At 48.2% G+C, this 19,818-nt stretch overlaps 1 protein-coding gene and 1 pseudogene across 1 annotated transcript; both read left to right on the top strand.

Moving 5' to 3' along the window:
• The first annotated feature begins 907 nt into the window (after positions 1-907).
• On the top strand, positions 908-18,353 carry SARM1 (sterile alpha and TIR motif containing 1). The gene is made up of 9 exons (XM_066636242.1): positions 908-1,356; positions 8,571-9,189; positions 10,297-10,509; positions 11,864-11,955; positions 12,720-12,955; positions 14,625-14,727; positions 15,939-16,128; positions 17,392-17,513; positions 18,224-18,353. The coding sequence occupies exons 1-9, from the start codon at positions 908-910 to the stop codon at positions 18,351-18,353; spliced, it is 2,154 nt and encodes a 717-aa protein (XP_066492339.1).
• Positions 15,379-15,498, top strand: LOC136659499 (5S ribosomal RNA; annotated as a pseudogene).
• Positions 18,354-19,818: the final 1,465 nt, after the last annotated feature.

Raw genomic sequence — 19,818 nt, 5'->3', positions numbered from 1 at the left:
GAACCCACTTAATGATATCATGTTATCTCAGGCTTTCAAAATTGTTACACAGCTCTGGTGTTATTGCCCTTTAGCAATTGTTTTAATTGTCTGTGGCATTTTCAATTACAGTTGTGTTCTAACAGTGATTTTATTTATGGTGATAACATTCCAGTGCTGTGATATCACTTCAATCAGGCAGGATATAAATCCTTACAATAAAATATTTTTTATGGACCAATTTTCTAACCAGCGTAACATGGGAACTTTGTCAATTATTTTGCTGAAATCAAGATTAAGGCTGCAATCCTATCCACACTTACTTGGGAGTAAGCCACATTGATGATAGTGGGATTTACTTCTAAGAAGACATGCCAAGGATTGGCTCTGAGTCTTTGAATTGCTTTGCCTGCATGAACTCTTAGGGCAGAAAATCAACCAGGCAGCCTCCACTGCTCCTTGTCTCACCAAGAAAGAAAGGAGGATGCTGTTGCCATGACTACAGATCCTGGTTTCAGGAGTGGCTCTTGGGAGGAGTGACATCACCTCAAAGAGAGAAGGGGAGGAGACAGGATGGTTTGGAAACCGCTGCCCAGAGATCTCCGCATCCCAAGTCGGCAGAGGAAGCAGCAGACTCTGATTTTGGCACCAAGAGAGCACTGCAGTTGGTACCCAACAGCCTTTTCTCATTCATCCTTGCATCTCTTGCCCTTCCTCAGTTGTTCACCCATATCTGTCCCCCAGCTTTGCATGCCTTCCTCTCCATCTTATTCTCACTCATACCTCCCCACTCATCTTCACCCCTCCTCCTCCTCGGTTATCCTTTTTTTGGCCCCCCTTGATTGTGTGCTCCCAAGTCTGCCTGGTGCATCAGATCAAGGATGGAGCTCTAGAGCATCTCCTTCCCCTGCACATCACCAATCCCCACATGGTGCTTACTCTCCTGGTTTCCGCCTACAAACTGTGCCGCTTAGCCATGGCCAACTCTGAGATGTTGGCAGCGGGGCCTGGCTACGGAAGCCAGGAGGACTGGTGGGCAGAAGATCTTGAGACATGCCAGGGGGTCTCTCCTGGAATGAGCGTGGACATCCAGGCTGCCCTGAATAGGATCCTGCCCGACCTGCACCAGGCCATTTCTGCCACCAAGCAGGCTGTCGGCCCCCAAGACCTCCAGTGTAGGATGGCTGAGATTCTGACACTGGTGGAAGAAGCCTGGGTGATGCCCACAGTGGGCAGGGAGGTCGCCAAGGGGCTGTGTGATGGAATCCGTCTTGAGGGAGGCCTGGACCTGCTCCTCTCCTTGCTACAGTCAGCAGATCTCGAAACCAAGTGCCAGGCGGGCAAATTGCTGGAACAGATCTTGGTGGCAGAGAACAGGTGAGGAGGAAAGGGGCAAGGGGTTTTGCATGGCACAGTGCCACCAAGATTGGACTGAGTAAACTTCCAGACCTTATATTTCTAGAATTAGGGAAGGGGGAATCCAGCCATTCTTTGTTTGCTTTGTCTAGGCAGCTCTGTGTGTGTTTTGAAACCAGTTCGCACTTTTCAGAGGCTGATCCGAGAATACATAATAAAGACCTCCAAATTGCTGCCTTTTGGTCTTACACATTATAGGCTGTTGGGGCTCCTAAAACAGTCCCCTTCCCCACCCCCATCATATGTTTACCATCTAGCATAGCCAAATAGTTCCGTGCAGGATTCAAAACTTGCTGTCTGGTATGGTGTTTTTTTGGGTTGGCACTAAGAATGAATCTGATTGCTTTTAGTGCACCACCAATTTTCTTCAGGAGAATATTACACATTACATTTTGACCCCAACCTAACCTAATGAAATCAGTCACTTGACCAAAGCTACAGTAAATGACTGTAGGGTTGAGCAGGCATATAAATATAGGTCCAAAATTCTCTCCCTTGGCAATCCCAGCCTTCCAGCTCTCCTTTCTTCTTTTGGTACTTTATCCCTTAATTGAGTATATTAAGTATTTCTCTTTAGACTATTGCTGAGCTATTGATAACATTCATGGTAGTTCACACTGAGCAAAAAGACAGGTCTCTACCCTTGGGGCTTACCATCTCAACCGGGACAATAGCCATCTTCTTATTCCTTTGTTCTATACACTTCACTTTGAGATCTATTTTGTCATCATCTTCATTATCACAAGTGATAGGTACCTTCAGCTGCCACAGTAGGGGGGAGGGAATTATAGGGCACAGTTGAACAGCAGCCCAGATAATGTCATCAGAACTGCCTGTGTGACATCATTCCCTCAGGGCCACATATTCCCACAGTGGGAGACTAGAATCAACATGACCCTGCTGTGGGGGGAGTGCCCCCCCACTCTCAACCTGAATTTGAGGTGACTGGATGCACAAGAACCTGCAAAGCATTTAATGCAGCATTGGAGGGCAAATCTGGACCAGTGGAATATGTCATGTAGGGGGGAAAGAGAAAAGCCGAACCAACCAGATTTCCCACTTTGATATAATGCCTAAGGCAGAATTTCCCAAACTTCAGAAGGAAAGGCACACTTTTTTCCTGAATTCAAATTGAGGACAATTTCATATTTATGCCTCAAATGGGTTTGCTAGTAGTATTGGAAAGTATTTGTGTCCACCAAGGAATTAACCTGGGTACATCCAATGGTGTAGTGGTAAATTCTGAAGTGCAGAGGCTCATCATGACACCCCTGATGGCTCATCATGACATAGCCACGCTGCACTAAGGCTACAATCCTACACCCTTACCTGGGAGTAAGCCCCCCCTAAACTCAGTGGGACTTACTTCTGAGTAGACATGCATAAGCTTGCACTGTAATGTAAACAAATTAACTTTAAATGTCTTCATTAGATTGCCTTTCCCACCCGCCACACATACTATGCATTTAAAGAGCTAGCAGCTAGCTCATTTAACAGTTTAAAACAATGCAATTTTAAAAATGGAGTAAAATATCCCAGATAAAAGGTATATTCCTGCACAATCTTATGTGTGTCTACTAAAAAAATAAGCCCCCTTAAGTTCCACGGGACTTACTCTTGGGTAAATATGTAAAGGATTGTAGTCTTAGGGTGCTAACTTCTACGGGCTGAGTACCCCTTATCTGGATTCCAAAATATGCAATATTCCAAAATATGGAACTTCTTTTAGCACAAACATGATTTTGTAAAAACTTTTTTGCCTAAAGAAATAAAATCACAAACTGTGTTTCATGCACAAAATTATTAAAAATATTGTATAGAGTTACCTTCAGGCTATGTGTACAAGTGGTATATGAAACACAATTTTCATAAAATTTTGTGTTTAGATTTGGGACCCTATTCCCAAGATCTCTCATTATGTATATGCAAGTACTACAAAATCCGGAAAAATCCAAAATTCAAAACACTTCTGGTCCCAAACACTTAAGATAAGAGATGCCCAACCTGTACAAGTTTACTCAGAAGTCCCACTTTTTCAGCAGGACTTACTTAGGTAAAATTGTATAGAACTGTAGCCATGCAGTGCAATCCTAGGCATGTCTACTCACAACTACTACTCCCACAACTGTCTACTCCCACTGACTTCAATGGCGCTTACTCCCAGGTAAGTATGGGTTAGGATTGCAGCCTTAATGTTGCATGAGGTATATGTTGTTTCTCAGACATTGCTTAGAAAAGATGAGGTCCAGATAAAACATTGGCCCCTAGACAAATTTCTCAGTTGGCCTTCTGCTGAACCTGATACTTCTTTTTGGCTAATGTCCTTTGAAAAAAAGTTTCAAAGGAAGTATATGCTGCTAATGAAATCAACACTCCTGCTGCTGGAGATGTTCCAGAGCTCTGCCCCCCCCCCGCCAGATTATACCCCAGTTAGTAGACCTCTAAGCAGTTTCTGTACTCCAGCAGATGTTGATTGTATAGACCAGAGCAGTGACTCAGGCAGAGGTGCAACAGGTAGCATAGATTCAGCCTCTTCTCTCCAGCACTCCACAAAGGGAGACAGGCAAGAGGGTTCCCCATTTCTCCTGCATTCTTCAGTTCTGGATTTCAGAAGAACAATCAGTGTTGTCTTAAGATAAATTTGGAATATTTATATACTGTATATTTATACACTGCTTTTCAACAAAGAAGTTTTCAAAGTTGGTTCTATAGTAAAAGAACTGAGTACATGGTTCCCTGTCCCAGAAGCACTGGCCAGTTAAAGAAAGGGGGCAACCAAGCAACATCTACTGGGAAAAATTGCTTGAAAAAGTGTCTCTTTCCCCATTTAGCAGGGGTAACTGTACTATGATACAAGGTAACGAGAACTGATTCATATTAACACCTTATTGGTTCCATGCTTTATCATAATAACATCTCATTGGCTCTCAGAACAATCAGTCTCATAGTTTGAGTTAAGAAAATCCACTTTTTGCTCCCTAAGGCAGTTGTGTTTTCATTTTCTGGTTAATTGGCCATAACTCTTGATAGAGTACAGATATTCCAGTGTAAATTCTTTCATTGCATTCTGCATTAAATTACCTTTCCAACGATATATAACATGATGGTATTATTTATACATACCAAGGTCTTCACAATTTTGGCCAGTGGTGTCAAGCTCAGCTTGTTGCCACCCTAAAGCTTGTTGGTCGTGCCATTGATACCCCCTGCACCCCTTTAGCTACGCCACTGGCCCATCCCATGCATAATGACAGTCAGCCACATAAAATAGACAGTTCTGGCTTCCAGATCTCAGTTTCTTAAACTGTGTGAGAATGCAGACTTTGGCTACCCCAGTTCTAAGGAGATGATCATGGTGATCATCTAAGGATCACCATGTGTTCCCCGTCCTCAGACTTGTGAGACACCCAGGTGGCTATATGGGAACAATGGTGTCTGTTCCACTCACTAGGGGTTTCTGACTGCAGCCTCTGTTTGCTTGCTCCATCCCAGAGATTGGAGTAAAAGTCCTCATTCAATGGTATGGAGCAGGTAAAAGAGGCAGCAGCTGGGAAGGCCCAGCTGGATGAAGGCAGAATCCCCTCTGTAAATGCCAGAAGAAGCAGGGTGAGCAGCAAGATGAATTCACAGCAATGGCTTCTGAAATCAGATTGTTGGTTCAGCCGCCTGTCTTGGCTTCACCTCCGGCTGGTATTGTGCAGCAGCCCCTCCCATTGCCAGGTGAACTTCTAAGAGCCTACATGGGAGGTTAATTGGGAAAATGCATTAGGCGGAAAACCTCAGCCCAGGCACCAGTTTCCTTCCTGACACCAGGAGGTGACTCTTTGGCTTAAGTGCCTCTCTTAAGAATACTACACGACACTCCCTCCCTGCACGGTGGGGTCATCAGAAGCAAGGGAGGGAACCGGCTTGTCCTGTTCCATGCGCCAAGAACAGGCTGTGCAGCTGTTTCTGCACATCGGTTCCTTGTCACCACCCTTGGGGACCACTGGCTTGTCGGCAGGCCGAGATGCAACACCTCCAGAGGAAAATGAGCCCTGGCAATGTGATCCTGCTGGAAGAACAGCAAGGAGTGAGACACGCTCCCCAAATGCTCCCGCCAAGCGAAATCACACTGTCACACCTCCTCTTAGGGAGCACCACTTGGACAAAAATGTGGGTAGGCAGATGGAAATGTGCACCCCCTGTCAATCAATCACCTCCATCTGTCTCATGGACAGACCAGCCCTCTCTACTATGGAGCCTTGGACTCCCTCATGCTGAGAGCAGTTGCATCAGGCCAGTGTGGGCTCCAACAAATCTCCGGAGGGTCAGAGGCTCATTGGAGACTGGGGGCTTCCCGAGGGCCGCATTGAGAGGCCTCGAGGGCCGCAAGTGGCCCCAGGGCCGGGGTTTGGGCACCCCTGGTCTAGATCATGCAAGGCGGCATGAGCAAGGCAAAGCTTGGACTCTGGATACAGCTGCAGGAAGGATCTCTTTATTACTTTCATACAGGGACGGCCCATTCATGAGGCCAACCGAAAGAGCTGCTTTGAGCTGGGGGTTGGGGAAGTGGCACGCTGGCAGGGGGGTGTCCAGCAACCCGTGTCCCCAGCTTGCAGCCTGCCCAGCCAATCCACCTGTGCACTATCAAATCCCCTCACACTTGCAGAGCATGCAAGAAGAAGAGGATGGGGGGGGGGCTTACCTGCCCTGCCAACTATGCTGTGGTAGCACCAGTCCTTTTCCTAAGAGCTCTTGGGAAAAGGGCTGTTATCTTTCCTCTCCTGCCACATCTTGTAAAGCGACCAGAGAGGGGGCAATGCTGGAAGCGAAGAGGTTCTGCTCCCAAGATTGTCTTTTAGAAGTGCAGGTGATGGTGATGATGATGATGATGATGATGATGATGATGATGATGATATGCATGCTGGAGTATGTGTCATGGGAAAGCTTGAGCCCCCCTCCCACATTTATACCTGTCCTTCATCAGGGGTTCTCAAAGCAGCTATGTGCCCTCCTCCCCACCATCCCTTTTGCCCTCACAACAAAGGGGTAGGTTAGGCTGAGAGCCTCGCCCCAGAGAGCTTCACGGCTCCTGGAGGATTCCCGCCCAGATCTCTCCGCAGTCCTGGTCCAACTGCCAGATATACTTGTAGCCACTTTGCTGCCAAATTTTGTCCAACGTCAATATTAGTCACCCACCGGCAGAACAGAGCAGTTTCTGGAAAAGGCTTGTCTCACCCACTTCCTGGAAAAGCAAATTGGACTGAATCTCTCCCTCTAGCAGGACACAAGGTCTTCAGGCTGCAATGCAACCGCCTTGTGTCTCCAGGGCCTGCGAAACCTGCTCCCTGCTGTAGCCCTAGCCCAGCTGATGGTTTCTCTTGTTTGCTATCCGCATTATGTGCCAGTCACATGATAAACATGCACAGCAAGGTACCTGTCTCCCCTGCCCCTCCCCAATGTATGCTTGTCCCACCTGCTCAGAATAGACCACTGCTGGGCTGTGACTCAAGCACTGATGAAGAGTGATGGGAGATGAGCCCACAAGAGCCAGGGACTTTATGTTACCTTGAGAGTGCCTCTGAGCATGTGCAGAATGCATGTCCTTCATCAGTCCCCAGCAGCAGAGGTGACATTACAAGTCGTGTCAGAGCATGTGGCTGTGCCCATCAAAATCGGGCATACAATGCAGGCTGGCAAATGAACCTGGTCAGGAATTGCCAGGCTCTTTTGCAGGTCTGGCCCAAGTTGTGTCTATGTGTGAGGTTTTAGAAATAGGCTACCTCCAAAGGCCAGGTGCAAAGGAGTGGCAACAGGATGCAGGTCTCTTGTGTGCTCCCAAAGGCATCTGGTGGGCCACTGTGAGATACAGGAAGCTGATGGGCCTTTGACCTGATCCAGCATGTTCTTCTGTTACATGCTCTTGTGTTAACATGCCAAACTCTGCCCCCCTTACCTGGTGAGCTCCTTTTATTCCCTGGATTAGAAAAAGGAAAAAGGGACACACTGAAGTGGCAGTGCAGAAGAGAGGACAGTGATGGGCTAGCTAGAGCGTACCTCTCCCATTCTAGCCCTCCACTCTCCTCTCCTCCACACTTCCTTTTCTGCTCCATCCATTTGGTGGGCCGCTGTGAGATACAGGAAGCTGGACTAGATGGGCCTATGGCCTGATCCAGTGGGGCTGTTCTTATGTTCTTATGTTCTTATCCCACTCTTCCTCTTCTAAGGCTGCAGTCCTAACCACACTTTCCTGAGAGTAAGCCCCATTGAACAAAACAGAACTTACTTCTGAGTAGACCTGGTTAAGATTGTGCCCTTAGCCATGGAGTGGGAAGAAAAGGAGGAGCAGTAGACATGAGTGGTGAACAGAAGAGGGTGCCCCCTGCCAATCTTCTGCCTGAGAGGGTGCCCTTCTGTCAGCCTCATTAACAGTGGTCTACACAGACCCCTGGAAGCATGGATCCCCCCAAGATGTGGTGACCCCTCCCCTAGACCTCTCCCATTGCTTTCTGTAGCATTTACACTGTTCCAGCCAGGACTGGGAGTTGTGATGAATATGGCAACAATTTCATCACAACAGTTTTGAATAGTTCACACACCCTTGCCAGGCAAGAAGGCAGGCAGGGATGGGTGGCGTACAGATAAGCTGTTCTTGGTTATTGCATGGCTTGTGCCAGAGTCTGGATGGGCCAGAACGTTCACAGACTATAGGTGACTGACATTCACCAAGAAACAGGAAGATCATAGTGGCTCTCAGTGCCTTTTGGTGTGAGCAGATCCTCAAGTCACACTCCTCAATGACAAGCAAGCAACTTTTTCTCCTCTGCTAAATATAGAACAACTGCTGAAAAGGCCTCTGTGCCTGGATGCAGATCAGGATGAGTGGAATGGAAGCTCCTTATTCGCTTCTTGTCCACAGAAAGTAATTTTCCAACATATGGGTTTCCAGTTGTTGATTTCATGCCCTGCTTGTGGGGTTCCAAGAGGCATCTGGTTGGCTACTGTTGGAAACAGGATACATGGACCAAACTTTGGTCTGATCCAGCAAGGTGATGCTGATGTTTTTTCTGCCGTATTTTAAATTTCTGTTTTGGCTTGTGTGGAAATAAAATAAACTTAAGCTCTTCCCCCTCCCCTCCACAAACTTGCCAGTCCTGATTCTTCTGACTCTGCCTTTTGCTCTATGTTGCCAGGGACCGGGTTGCACGGATTGGCCTGGGTGTGATTCTGAATCTGTCCAAGGAACGAGACAGCCCCACATTGGCCCAGAGCACCTCTGGTATCCTGGAGCACATGTTCAAGCACTCAGAGGAGACCTGCTTCCAGCTGATCTCCGACGGAGGGCTTGACACCATCCTCTACTGGTGCCGCTGGAATGACCCGGTGGTGCTGCGGCACTGTGCCACAGCCCTCGCCAACTGTGCCATGTATGGTGGGCAGGCCAACCAGCGGCTCATGGTGGAGAAGAAGGCGGCGGAATGGCTCTTCCCTCTGGCCTTCTCCAAAGATGACGAGTTCATCCGGTTCCATGCCTGCCTCGCCATCGCAGTGCTGGCCACCAACAAGGTGATTGAGAAGGAGGTGGAGCGCTCAGGAACGCTGGCCTTGGTGGAGCCCTTCATTGCCACTCTCAATCCTGGGCAGTTTGCCTGCACCTTGCTAGGAAGCAGTGACAACAGACAGGGACGGACAGCTGAAGACCTCCAGCGCCTGGTGCCCCTGCTAGACAGCTCACGCTTGGAGGCTCAGTGCATGGCTGCCTTCTACCTGTGTGTCGAGGCAACCATCAAAGCCAAGCAGAAAAAGACAAAGGTAAGGCTGTGGTTTGGATGACACCAAGGGGGTCTTGAAAGAATTAGACCAACGTATACAACACCGTGAGCATCACCTTGCTGGATCAGACCAAAGTTGGTCCATCTAGCCCAGTATCCTGCTTCCAACATTAGCCAGCCAGATGCTTCCTGGAACTCCACAAGCAGGGCATGAAACCAACAGCTCTCCCCTCTGGCTTGTCCTTGGCAGCTGGTATTCAGGCCTACACACATTTTCCTATCTTAAAAGTTAGGTCTATTCTTGGGTATATTTAGGGCGCTGAATCCAAAAATTGCATTGTTTTTGTCCAATTGGCTCTAGTTTTGGGGGTATGGCATAGCCGCCTTATATCCCAATTCACGCAGCTTCCTCATGAGGAAGCCATGGCATCAGCTTCCTCACGAGGAAGCTGCTTGAATCGGCATATTTGGCCATGCAGTATGACTATGCAGTACCCCCAAAACTAAAGCCGATATGGCAAAACCGGTCCCACTTTTGGATTCAGCACCCCAAAAATATCCTGAATGTGTTCAAATATCATTGGCAACTTAAAAAGAGGTTTTTTTATAGGCTTGTACTATCTCAGAACATGAAGTTTCCATTTATCTATCATGACCAATAGATGTTGATGGACCTCACCTTTAGGAAGTTAACTTACCCTTTCTGAAATCCTTCTAGGCTGCCCAGTAAGGCTGGTAAGGGCTTGGTTTAGACTAGTTTTAGAACACAGTGTTTTATATTTGAATGGATAATTTGATCTCAGTTTTACTGGGCTGTAGCAAAATTTTCAGCAGTGAGCTTGGAATTCAACTGTCATGGGCAGGGAGGAGGAGGGAAGGGGAGTTTGGGGGCAGATTTTTCTCTTCTTGGACTTATGCCAGCTATACAGATATATAACTGGCATAGATCTGAGGAGACCCATAGGCAATTGGGGACCTGCACAGAGGTAAGGGAAAATATTTTCCCTTACCTTGATAAGGCCTTCTGATGACCCCTCCCTGACCATAGCATGCACCCCATGGCCAGGCTGCATGGCAGGGGTAGGATTGGGCAGGCAGGGGCATTAGAAACAGGAGCTGCCATCTGCCCCTCTCTCATTATTCCCAGATTTTCACAGAGATTGGAGCCATCCAGAGTCTCAAGAGAATCGTTTGCTATTCATCCAATGTCACAACCTCCACGCTTGCCAAGAAGGCCCTGCGCATCATGAACGAGGAGGTCCCCCGGCGCCTGTTGCCCACTGTGCCCAGCTGGAAGCCCCTGGAGGTGCAGAATTGGCTCCAGCAGATCGGCTTTGCAAAGTATTGCCCACACTTCTTGGTACGGTTTGCTGGCGCTCGGTCCGAAGGGGAATGGGAGTGACCAACAGGGAATAGGGAGTCCAGGCACTTACCTGGGGCAGCAGAATTCAAGACTCACAGAATCAAAGTATTAGAGGGGACCTTGTAGACCATCTGGTCTGACCTCTTGCTTGCTGTAGGAAATCCAACTAGACACCAAGGTATTGTGGGGGGGGGGGGGGATACAATTATCCTCTGTTATCCCAGACTCTTGGACAACAAGCTCTAGAGTGGGATAGGGCAGGAATGCCTCTACTGGATTTCCTGATTGCAGCCCCTTACTTTCATGGAGCCAAGAAGAGGGCTACAGGAAGGAAAGTAGTTGTATGGGAAACACAGCCCCCTCCCTGCCACATGAGGAACATGATATGGGGGGGGAATTAAGGGAAGGAGGCCATTGCTATCCCCATCCTCCCTGGCTAACCCATTAAGATTTTGATTCAAGTGGCCCAAGCGCATTGTAACATATAGCCCACCCTATCCTTAGGTCTCAGGGCAAATCACACAAAGTCCCCACAGTTATACAATGGGAAAAAGGGAGAATCCATCTCCTGGAAGGCAAGTCCGGCATATCAATGAGGCTGCCAAAAGTGCTTGCCTACCCATTTCCTGTTGCTGTCTTGCTACCGCCACTCAGCAGCATGCCAGGCCGTCAGTCTTCTACTCACTCCCTGAATTTGAAAAGGAAGAGGTGAATGGAGTCAAAGAGGAAGTGTGGGGGAGAGGAGACACTCTAGCCAACCACTCTTCTCCCTTTCACACTTTCTCTTCCACTCTATTCCCCCTTCCTTTTTTTAATCCAAGAGAGCAGAACAAGTACTAGCTACTGGCACATGACTAGGTAAAGGCTGTGGTGGTATTTGGCATTCTGGGTCTGGCCTTGGTTGAAGGCCCCACAAACCCACTTGCTCTTGCAACTCCATCCTCACACATCTCCCTTCTGGCAATCCTGTACTCAAAGCAATCCTCTCTATGTTTTGGACATTTCAACCTCTCTCCTCAGCCACCTGGTAACATGCCCAGAGCAGGATGCCCTTGGGATGTATAACTGAAAATCTGGTTGCTATCAAATTTCTTCAGCTACCATCACTCTCCCTAGGATCCCAACAACCAGAGTTCCTCTGTGTCCGCACTGTTTGGGTGACTATGGCTACAGCAGGTGTCTGGCTATCCCACTTGTGCCTGCTCTCTCTCTCTCTCTCTCTCTCTCTCTCTCACGCGTGCGTGCACGTGCACGCACGCACACACACATGCACGTGCACACACGCGCACACACACAGCTCTTGCTCTTGGTTTGGAATTTGAAGCTGCTCCCATAACTCTTTCGTTGGCAGGATCGCCAGGTGGATGGCGACCTACTGTTGAGGTTGACAGAGGAGGAGTTGCAGGTGGACCTTCACATGACCTCCAGCATCACCCGCAAACGGTAGGGAACCAGCTCAACAGGAGGAGGAGGAGTTGAAACCAAGGCAAGGGGTGTGACGGGAGGGGAGATCAATCTTCAGCAAGGTCTTCTAACTCAAATCCATTTGCAAATATTATCTTAACTCAGCTTGCATTGTTCACTTCTTTGTTTTTTATCATGTTCCCAGGTCTGGGGGGATTTTAGTTCTCCAGGATGAAAAAGAGAATGCGTTAAAGGACTGCATTTGAAATGATGGCACTCGACAGTGCCACCTTAAATACCACACTTGAATTTAAAACATGCAACTCAAATGTGTCAGGGTTCAAAATTTGTCCAAACGTCTGTTTCGATGCCATTTATCATCCAGGTTGCCAACTGACCAGAAAAAAGCAGCTTGTCGTGCTCTTGTGTCTTTAACAACAGCTTGATGAATAGAGAATGGGTGAATTTTTTTTCACTGCATGTAGATAGCATCACCTGCTAACATCTGCATATCAAGCTCTGTTAAATGCACAGGAGCAAGGACCAGTAAAGGAGTTGGCAACTCCTGAGGTTGCTTTCGGTTTGAAACTGGGAGGAAAGGGGAGCTGCTCCAATCCAGGGACAGAGCTGGCTTGTAGTCCACAACACTCACTGCCCCAAGCAGTCCCTGGTCCTGCAGCCTTATCCCCGATCATCACTCTCTCCCCTCCTTCAAGCACCTTAGGCCTATCTCTTCTCCATATTAGCTTCCATCCCTCATAGCATTGCTCCCCCTCTCCTGAGCTTGCTTTCCGCCTCCCCAGGTTTTTCCGGGAGCTGACTGAACTGAAGACCTACGCCAACTATTCCACTTGTGATCGCAGCAACCTGGCCGACTGGCTGGGCAATGTAGACCCCAAGTTCCGCCAGTACACCTACAACCTGGTGACCTGTGGCATAGACCGAAACTTCCTGCACCGAGTCACCGAACAGCAGCTGCAGGAAGACTGCCAGGTGGAGGTGGGTTTCCACCGGGTCCGCATCCTCTCTGCAGCACGAGGTAAGTAGAGGTGGGCGGGCCTCAATGTCTGGTTCTCTGAGGACCATTTCAACCAAGCATTTGTCCCAAGACCCACAGCAGCCCCAGCCAGGGGCTCCCACCCATGATGCTGTGGTTGCTTCAAATGGCGAGCTGGTGAAGGTGGCAAACTGGCTAGGGGATTACCTTGCACCCCCATGCCACCCCCACTTGCCACCTCTGCTTGCCCAGGTTTAGAAAAGAGGTGGTGGGGGGCATGATGGAGGCTTGCAAAATTAGAAACGGAGGGAGAGGTGTCTTTTTCTTCCTTCCTCACAACAGGAGGGATAACAAGGGGGTCATTCAATAAACTGATTTGGAGATTTAAGTCCTTCTTCACACAGTGCATAATTAAACCATGACATTTGTTGCCAAAAGATGCGGTGAAGACCACTAGCTCAGATGTCAGACCAACTGTTACCCTGTATGTGCCTGATCTTGTCTGATCTTGGAAGGTAAGCAGGGTCAGGCCTGGTTAGTACTTAGATGGGAGACCGCCTGGGAATACTGGGTGCTGTAGGCTTATACCATAGTCTTTCGAGACTGAAGGTTGCCAACCAGACCAACTGATGGAGGGCAGATCTAGCAATGGTTAATAATCATGACTATGAGCTACCTGAACACTAGCTGCAGCAAAGCACTTGCAGGAGAGGGTTACACCTGGATCTCCTCCTTCCTGGAGGCAGGTGATTGTAGGAAAGGATGCTGGATTAGGTCGGACTTTTCTGATGTTCTTAATTGATGGCTTTCCCTGCTTTCTTCCTTGTGAACCTTTCCAATACTTGAAAACAGTTTTAAATATTTGGAAGGGTCAGTTAAGAACATAAGAAGAGCCCTGCTGGATCAGGCCATAGGCCCATCTAGTCCAAATTCCTGTATCTCACAGTGGCCCACCAAATGCCCCAGGGAGCAAACAGACACAATCTGCATCCCTCTGGGAAGGCTGGGAAGTTCGAGGACAAGTTGATCCAGAGCGTGATGAGCGCCCGCAACTTTGTGCTGGTCCTGTCCCACAGTGCCCTGGATAAGTGCATGGGAGACACGGAGCGCCAAGACTGGGTACACAAGGTGAGGGAAAACCATCCATGCCAGGTGGGACAGCCCCCAGAAGCAGTAAGTGCACTGCAGGAAGGGGCAGTGACTGGTAAGTAAGCTCAAGCTCCTGAAAGGGCAGTAATGCATTTAACCTCATGCAATCTCCCTCTAAAACCAAGAGCTTGCACATACCTACTATGACTTGTAACCCGTAATAAACTTTACCTCCAGAAATTTGTCCAGTCCCCTCTTAAAGGCATCCAGGCAAGATGCCATCACTATGTCTTGTGGCAAAGAGTTCCACAAACTAATTACACGCTGGGTAAAGAAATATTTTCTTCTGTCTGTCCTAACTCTCCCAACTCTTGTAGATGTCCCCTGGTTCTGGTGTTATGCGAGAGGGAAAAGAGCATTTCTCTATCCACTCTGTCCATCCCCTGCATGATTTTGTATGTCTCAATCATGTCCACCGTCAGGCGCCTCTTTTCTAGACTGAAGAAGCCCATACGCTGTAGCCTTTCCTCATAGGGAAGGTGCCCCAGCCCAGTAATCATTTTGGTTGCTCTCTTTTCAGTTGGCCCCAGCCACTCACTCTGCTTTTCCATCTCCTCCCTAGAGATGCTCCACTCTCCCTTGCCGTGTAGCAGTGGCAAATCCACCTCCGAGGGGACAGATGTTTTTATCAGCTATCGAAGGAGCACCGGATCCCAGCTAGCTAGGTAGGAAGCAGGAAGGGGTGTGTGTGTGCCTGCAGATGCTGTGACTAGAGGCAACATTGATTTTTGGCGTTGCTGCAGTTGTATATAAAGTCAAGCTCTTTAATTTGTAAATGGCATACAGACAGAGAAAGAGAGACTAAACGCAGAAATATCAGGACACCCCCCCCCCCAGAACATGCTGCCCCAAACAGTCGCTTCATGGTAAAGCTGGCACAACTTGTGACTAGTTCTGGCCTTATTGAGACATATGCCTGTACTTGCTCAATTACTCTGTGGAACTCACTGCAACTGCCTATTGTAGTTGCTATGGTTGTTTATTAGGCTATTTACACACAGGAAACTTGTGTAGTCATGGTGCCCAGTCCTATCCAACTTTCCAGTACTGATGCAGCTGTGCCAGTGGGGATGTGCACTGCGTCCTGTGGTGGTGGGGGGCAGTCATGGAGGCCTCCTCAAGGTTAGAGAACAATTGTTCCTTCACCTTGGGGCTGCATTGCAGCTGCATTGGCGCTGGAAAGTTGAATAAGGATTGGGCCCTTAGAATAAAAAATCATACATACTGCAAACAATGCATTATTTTGAGAATCCTTAAAACAACCATATAAGGTGGGCCAGAAGAGGAATCTAAGTTCAAGAGAATGGTAGTTTGCAAGAAACAGCAACTGTTACCCTGCACATGCCCAATCTCATCTGATCTTGGAAGCTAAGCAGGGTCAGGCCTGGTTAGTACTTGGATGGGAGACCGCCTGGGAATACCGGGTGCTGTAGGCTTATACCATAGTCTTTCGAGACTGAAGGTTGCCAACCAACCTAGTGAGTTAATGGTAGAAGTGAGAGTGAAGCAGAGACTACTGGGATCATAGCTCCCAATCTTAGCCACTGTGCTTATACCAGCTTTAAATACTAATCAATAAAAACAATCAGCTCAATCCAAGGACAGACCATTAGCTGCAAGGAGTGTCCTGAAACAGGAACAAATTCATACAAAATAGGGTCTACTAGGAGCTATTGACAACCAGCGATAAGAGGTACCTCCATAATCAGGGGCAGTTTATCTTTAAAAGCAAGATACTGAGGGCAAGGCAAACCACAGGGAATGCTTTATGCTCTGGCAGAACTTTGCTGAAGATAGTGCTGGGTTAAATGGGACTTTTGGACTGAGACAGTGGGATGGTTTCTAACCTTCTCAATACCTTCTCTCCCTTCATCAGCCTCTTGAAAGTCCACCTCCAGCTGCATGGCTTCAGTGTCTTCCTTGATGTGGAGAAGCTGGAGGCTGGGAAGTTCGAGGACAAGTTGATCCAGAGCGTGATGAGCGCCCGCAACTTTGTGCTGGTCCTGTCCCACAGTGCCCTGGATAAGTGCATGGGAGACACGGAGCGCCAAGACTGGGTACACAAGGTGAGGGAAAACCGTCCATGCCAGGTGGGACAGCCCCCAGAAGCAGTAAATGCACTGCAGGAAGGGGCAGTGACTGGTAAGTAAGCTCAAGCTCCTGAAAGGGCAGTAATACATTCAACCTCATGTGCAGTTTTGCCATTAGGCAAACAACAATCTTTCAGCCTCAGGACCCCCCCCCCCCCATCTACAATATGGAGATAATAATATGCAGGGTTTTTGTAAGGATTGTAATAAATACTTTGAACACTCAAAAACACTCTGCAAATACTGTTGTTGATAACACACCATTCTGGGCATGGCTCTGGTTCAATGGTTCCCAGACTTCTTCACGGAAGTGTAGGAAGCACTAAGTTTTTGCTGGGGCTGGGAGAAGGCAGTGACACAAACCCCAGGATTGCACTGCTGCCGGGAACAGGAGGGGGGTTTTCTACTTACCTGTAGCCAGTGCTACCTGTAGCCAGTCCTGGGTGGTCTGGGGAGCGTGGGGAGCCCTCTCCATGTGTGCAGGGCTCTCCATGCCTGCACACTGGTTGGCAACCTTCAGTCTCGAAAGACTATGGTATAAGCCTACAGCACCCGGTATTCCCAGGCAGTCTCCCATCCAAGTACTAACCAGGCCTGACCCTGCTTAGCTTCCGAGATCAGAGGAGATTGGGCATGTGCAGGGTAACAGTTGTCCATGCCTGCAGAAGTGTAAAAAAGAAGAGGAAAAAAGTGCAAAAACCAGAAGTGCTCCCCTTTTTTTACACTTTTGCAAGCACGAGGAGCCCTGCACTGGGCTCCCTGCAGTGCGGTGCAGACCCCCCCCGGACTAAAGTGCAGATTTCAGATAAGTAGAAAACCCCCCCTCCTGTCCCCAGCAGCAGCACAATCCTGGGGATCACGTTGCTGCCTTCCCCGCTCCTGCCCCTTAAAGGGGCATTGGCTAGTGCTTTCCAGGTTGGTGGGTCATGACCCACCACTTTGGGAATCACTGGTATAGTTTTACAAAAGATCCTACTTGCAATGAGATGGGCACCTTCTCACTATTTATTTATGTATTGATTCTGAAGCATTGTTAATTCCCTTTAGTTGTCCCTTCACGGTCACTAGCCAATCTGACACAGCGAAATACCCTTTCCCAAGTTGGAATGTGGCCATAATTCTCATTAGGCATCTTTTCCATAGCACTCACTGCTGTCTGTCTCTTGACTTGTAGCAGTTTCTGATGTTCAGTCAGGAACAGGGGTCGGGAAGATTCCATGAATGTTTATCTTTTAACAGGAAATTGCCACAGCCATGAACTGCGGGAAAAATATTATCCCAGTAACAGACCATTTTGAATGGCCCAACCCCGAGAAGCTCCCTGAGGACATGAGAGCAGTCCTGAAATTCAATGGCATCAAGTGAGTGAGCACAGATTCTCTCAGGAGAAACCTTATTGGGCAAGAGATGGTGGTGGATAGATTTGAACCCAATTGACACCCATTCTTTCCCCAAAGAAAGAGGCCATGTCATCTCAACAGAGTCCCATTTCTCCCTCCCTGCCCCAACCTGGCCTGCCACTGTGCCTTTAGCAGCAAAGAGTTAAACATTAGCACCTGCTAATTTTTTTGCATGTCAGGCAGCTGTTAAAAGCACAGTTACAGAGACTGGCTGAACATTTGGCAACCCTGGTAAAATACCTGCAGAAAATCCCAAGGTCCATGGCTGCCTGGGGCCTCCCATCAAAGAAACTTAAGCATGATTTTTTAAGCATGGGGAAAGCGCAGGACAAGAGATCAATGGCATCAGAACGTGAATCCTGCTCCCTTCCTGTAAAGGTTAAGCAAACAATCCCCAAATAAACACCCCATCTGGCAGTGTCCCTGTCTTTGTGTAGTGTGGGCATTTCCTCATTCCCCTTCTTGGCTGAGCAAAGTATTGAGTCAGGCCCCTCCCCTGACAAAACCATGGGACTACTCAGCACACTTAGGGAATCCTGGGAGCCCGGGGAACTTGTATTCCCCATGGCCTCTTCTGCGCCAAATCCCACCATACTCCACAAGCTGCATTGACAAAGCACAGGCCAGATCCCTGCCACAGCCTCCGCTCAGCTGCCTTGTTCTCCTTGCAGGTGGTCCCATGAATACCAAGAAGCCACAATCGATAAGATCATCCGGTTTCTGCAGGGTCGCTCATCCCGGGATTCCTCCGCTGGCTCGGAGAACGGCCTGGAATGTGGGCCTCCTCTGGGGCAGACCTAGGACTGGAAGGAACTTCCTCCATCAGCTTCTCTGCTGCATGAAGGACAGGGTGGCGGTGAGAAGCGGGAGGGGCAATTCTTTTCTTCTACCCGTCTCCTGCACACTGTCCTATAAGCAAGATGTGGCCTTAAAACATTCCCTCCACCCTGCTTTTTTAGGCTCTAACTGCAGCCCTCCCCCTTTTTGGAATATGCCCGTTAGGAGACGATGCAAGAAAGAAATCTGGCCCCTAAGAGCAGAAGAGCCTCACAGCCCTTTGCCCGCCTAGGTTGATCATCTCCAGCTCCTCCTTCCTCCTGTGGCTTGTGGCCTTTCACCAGAGGCTCTTAACCCTTTTCTGTACCTGCGAAGAACTTTTAGGTTGGATATCATTTTCTCACATATTATTAGCTAGTGTAACACTGATTTTTTTTTTTTTAAGAAAAAGGGATCTGGGAAATTACAGACCACTTAACTTAGCATCTGTTCTGGATGGACTGATGGCAAGCATTATTAAAGATAAAATTATCAAGCATGGAGAAGAACGAGCCTTACTGAGGGAGAATCAGCATGGCTTCTGCAAGGGGAAGTCCGGTCTCACCTTCTAGAGATCTTTGAGAGCGTCAGCAAGTATGTGGCTAGGGATGGTCTGGTAGATGTTAGATACTTCGAATTTTGACAGTCTTTCACCAAAGGTTCTGACTGAGTAAATTAGGTAGTCATGGACAAGAGGATGGATCCCTTTGGACTTGTAAACACAAGAATCTGTATTAGGACTGGTGCTTGTTCATAAATGATTTGGAGACTGAGATGATCGTTGAAGTGGGTAAATTTGCAGATAACACTGGTTGATTCAGGCTGGTGAAAACTCAGACTGTAAAGAGCTCCAAAATGATCTCCTCAAACTGGGTGAGTGGGCAACAGAATGGCAAGAGGTCAGTGGCGTCACTAGGAGGTGCAGGCCACACCGGGGTGGGGGAGGAGGGACACCACTGCTGGTCAAAATTTTTTAAATGTTTCTGAATATCATCATGTTATATATCATTTGATGCGGAATTTCATACAGAAAGCAATGAAACAAGCCGTGTTGAAATATCTCTATTCTATCAAAAGTTATAGCCAAAAATCCAGCAGGGGCGGGGCAGAGGTACATCACCATGCCCATTGAGCACGGTATTGTCCCACTGCATGGGAAGAGGTCCATCATAGGGGTAATGTGCTGGCCTCCCACACTGGGTGAGGCAAACCCTAGTGACAACACTGAAAGAGGTACAGTGTCAATAAGTGTGAGGTGATGCATATTGGGGTAAAAACAAACAAACCCTCTTTTCAAATATACACCGATGGGATCTGAACTGTTGATACAAACCAAGAAAGAGAACTTGGGGGCAAGGAGGATAGCTGAAAACATCCACTTGGATGCGTGGCAGCTTTGAAGAAAAAAAAAAAAGCAGAGTCAATGTCAGAAATTATTTGTAGATAAACA

This window comes from Tiliqua scincoides, chromosome 8, assembly GCF_035046505.1.
Source record: "Tiliqua scincoides isolate rTilSci1 chromosome 8, rTilSci1.hap2, whole genome shotgun sequence".
In the NCBI taxonomy this organism is placed as follows: Eukaryota; Metazoa; Chordata; class Lepidosauria; order Squamata; family Scincidae; genus Tiliqua; species Tiliqua scincoides.
This window is presented reverse-complemented; position numbering and strand designations above follow the sequence as displayed.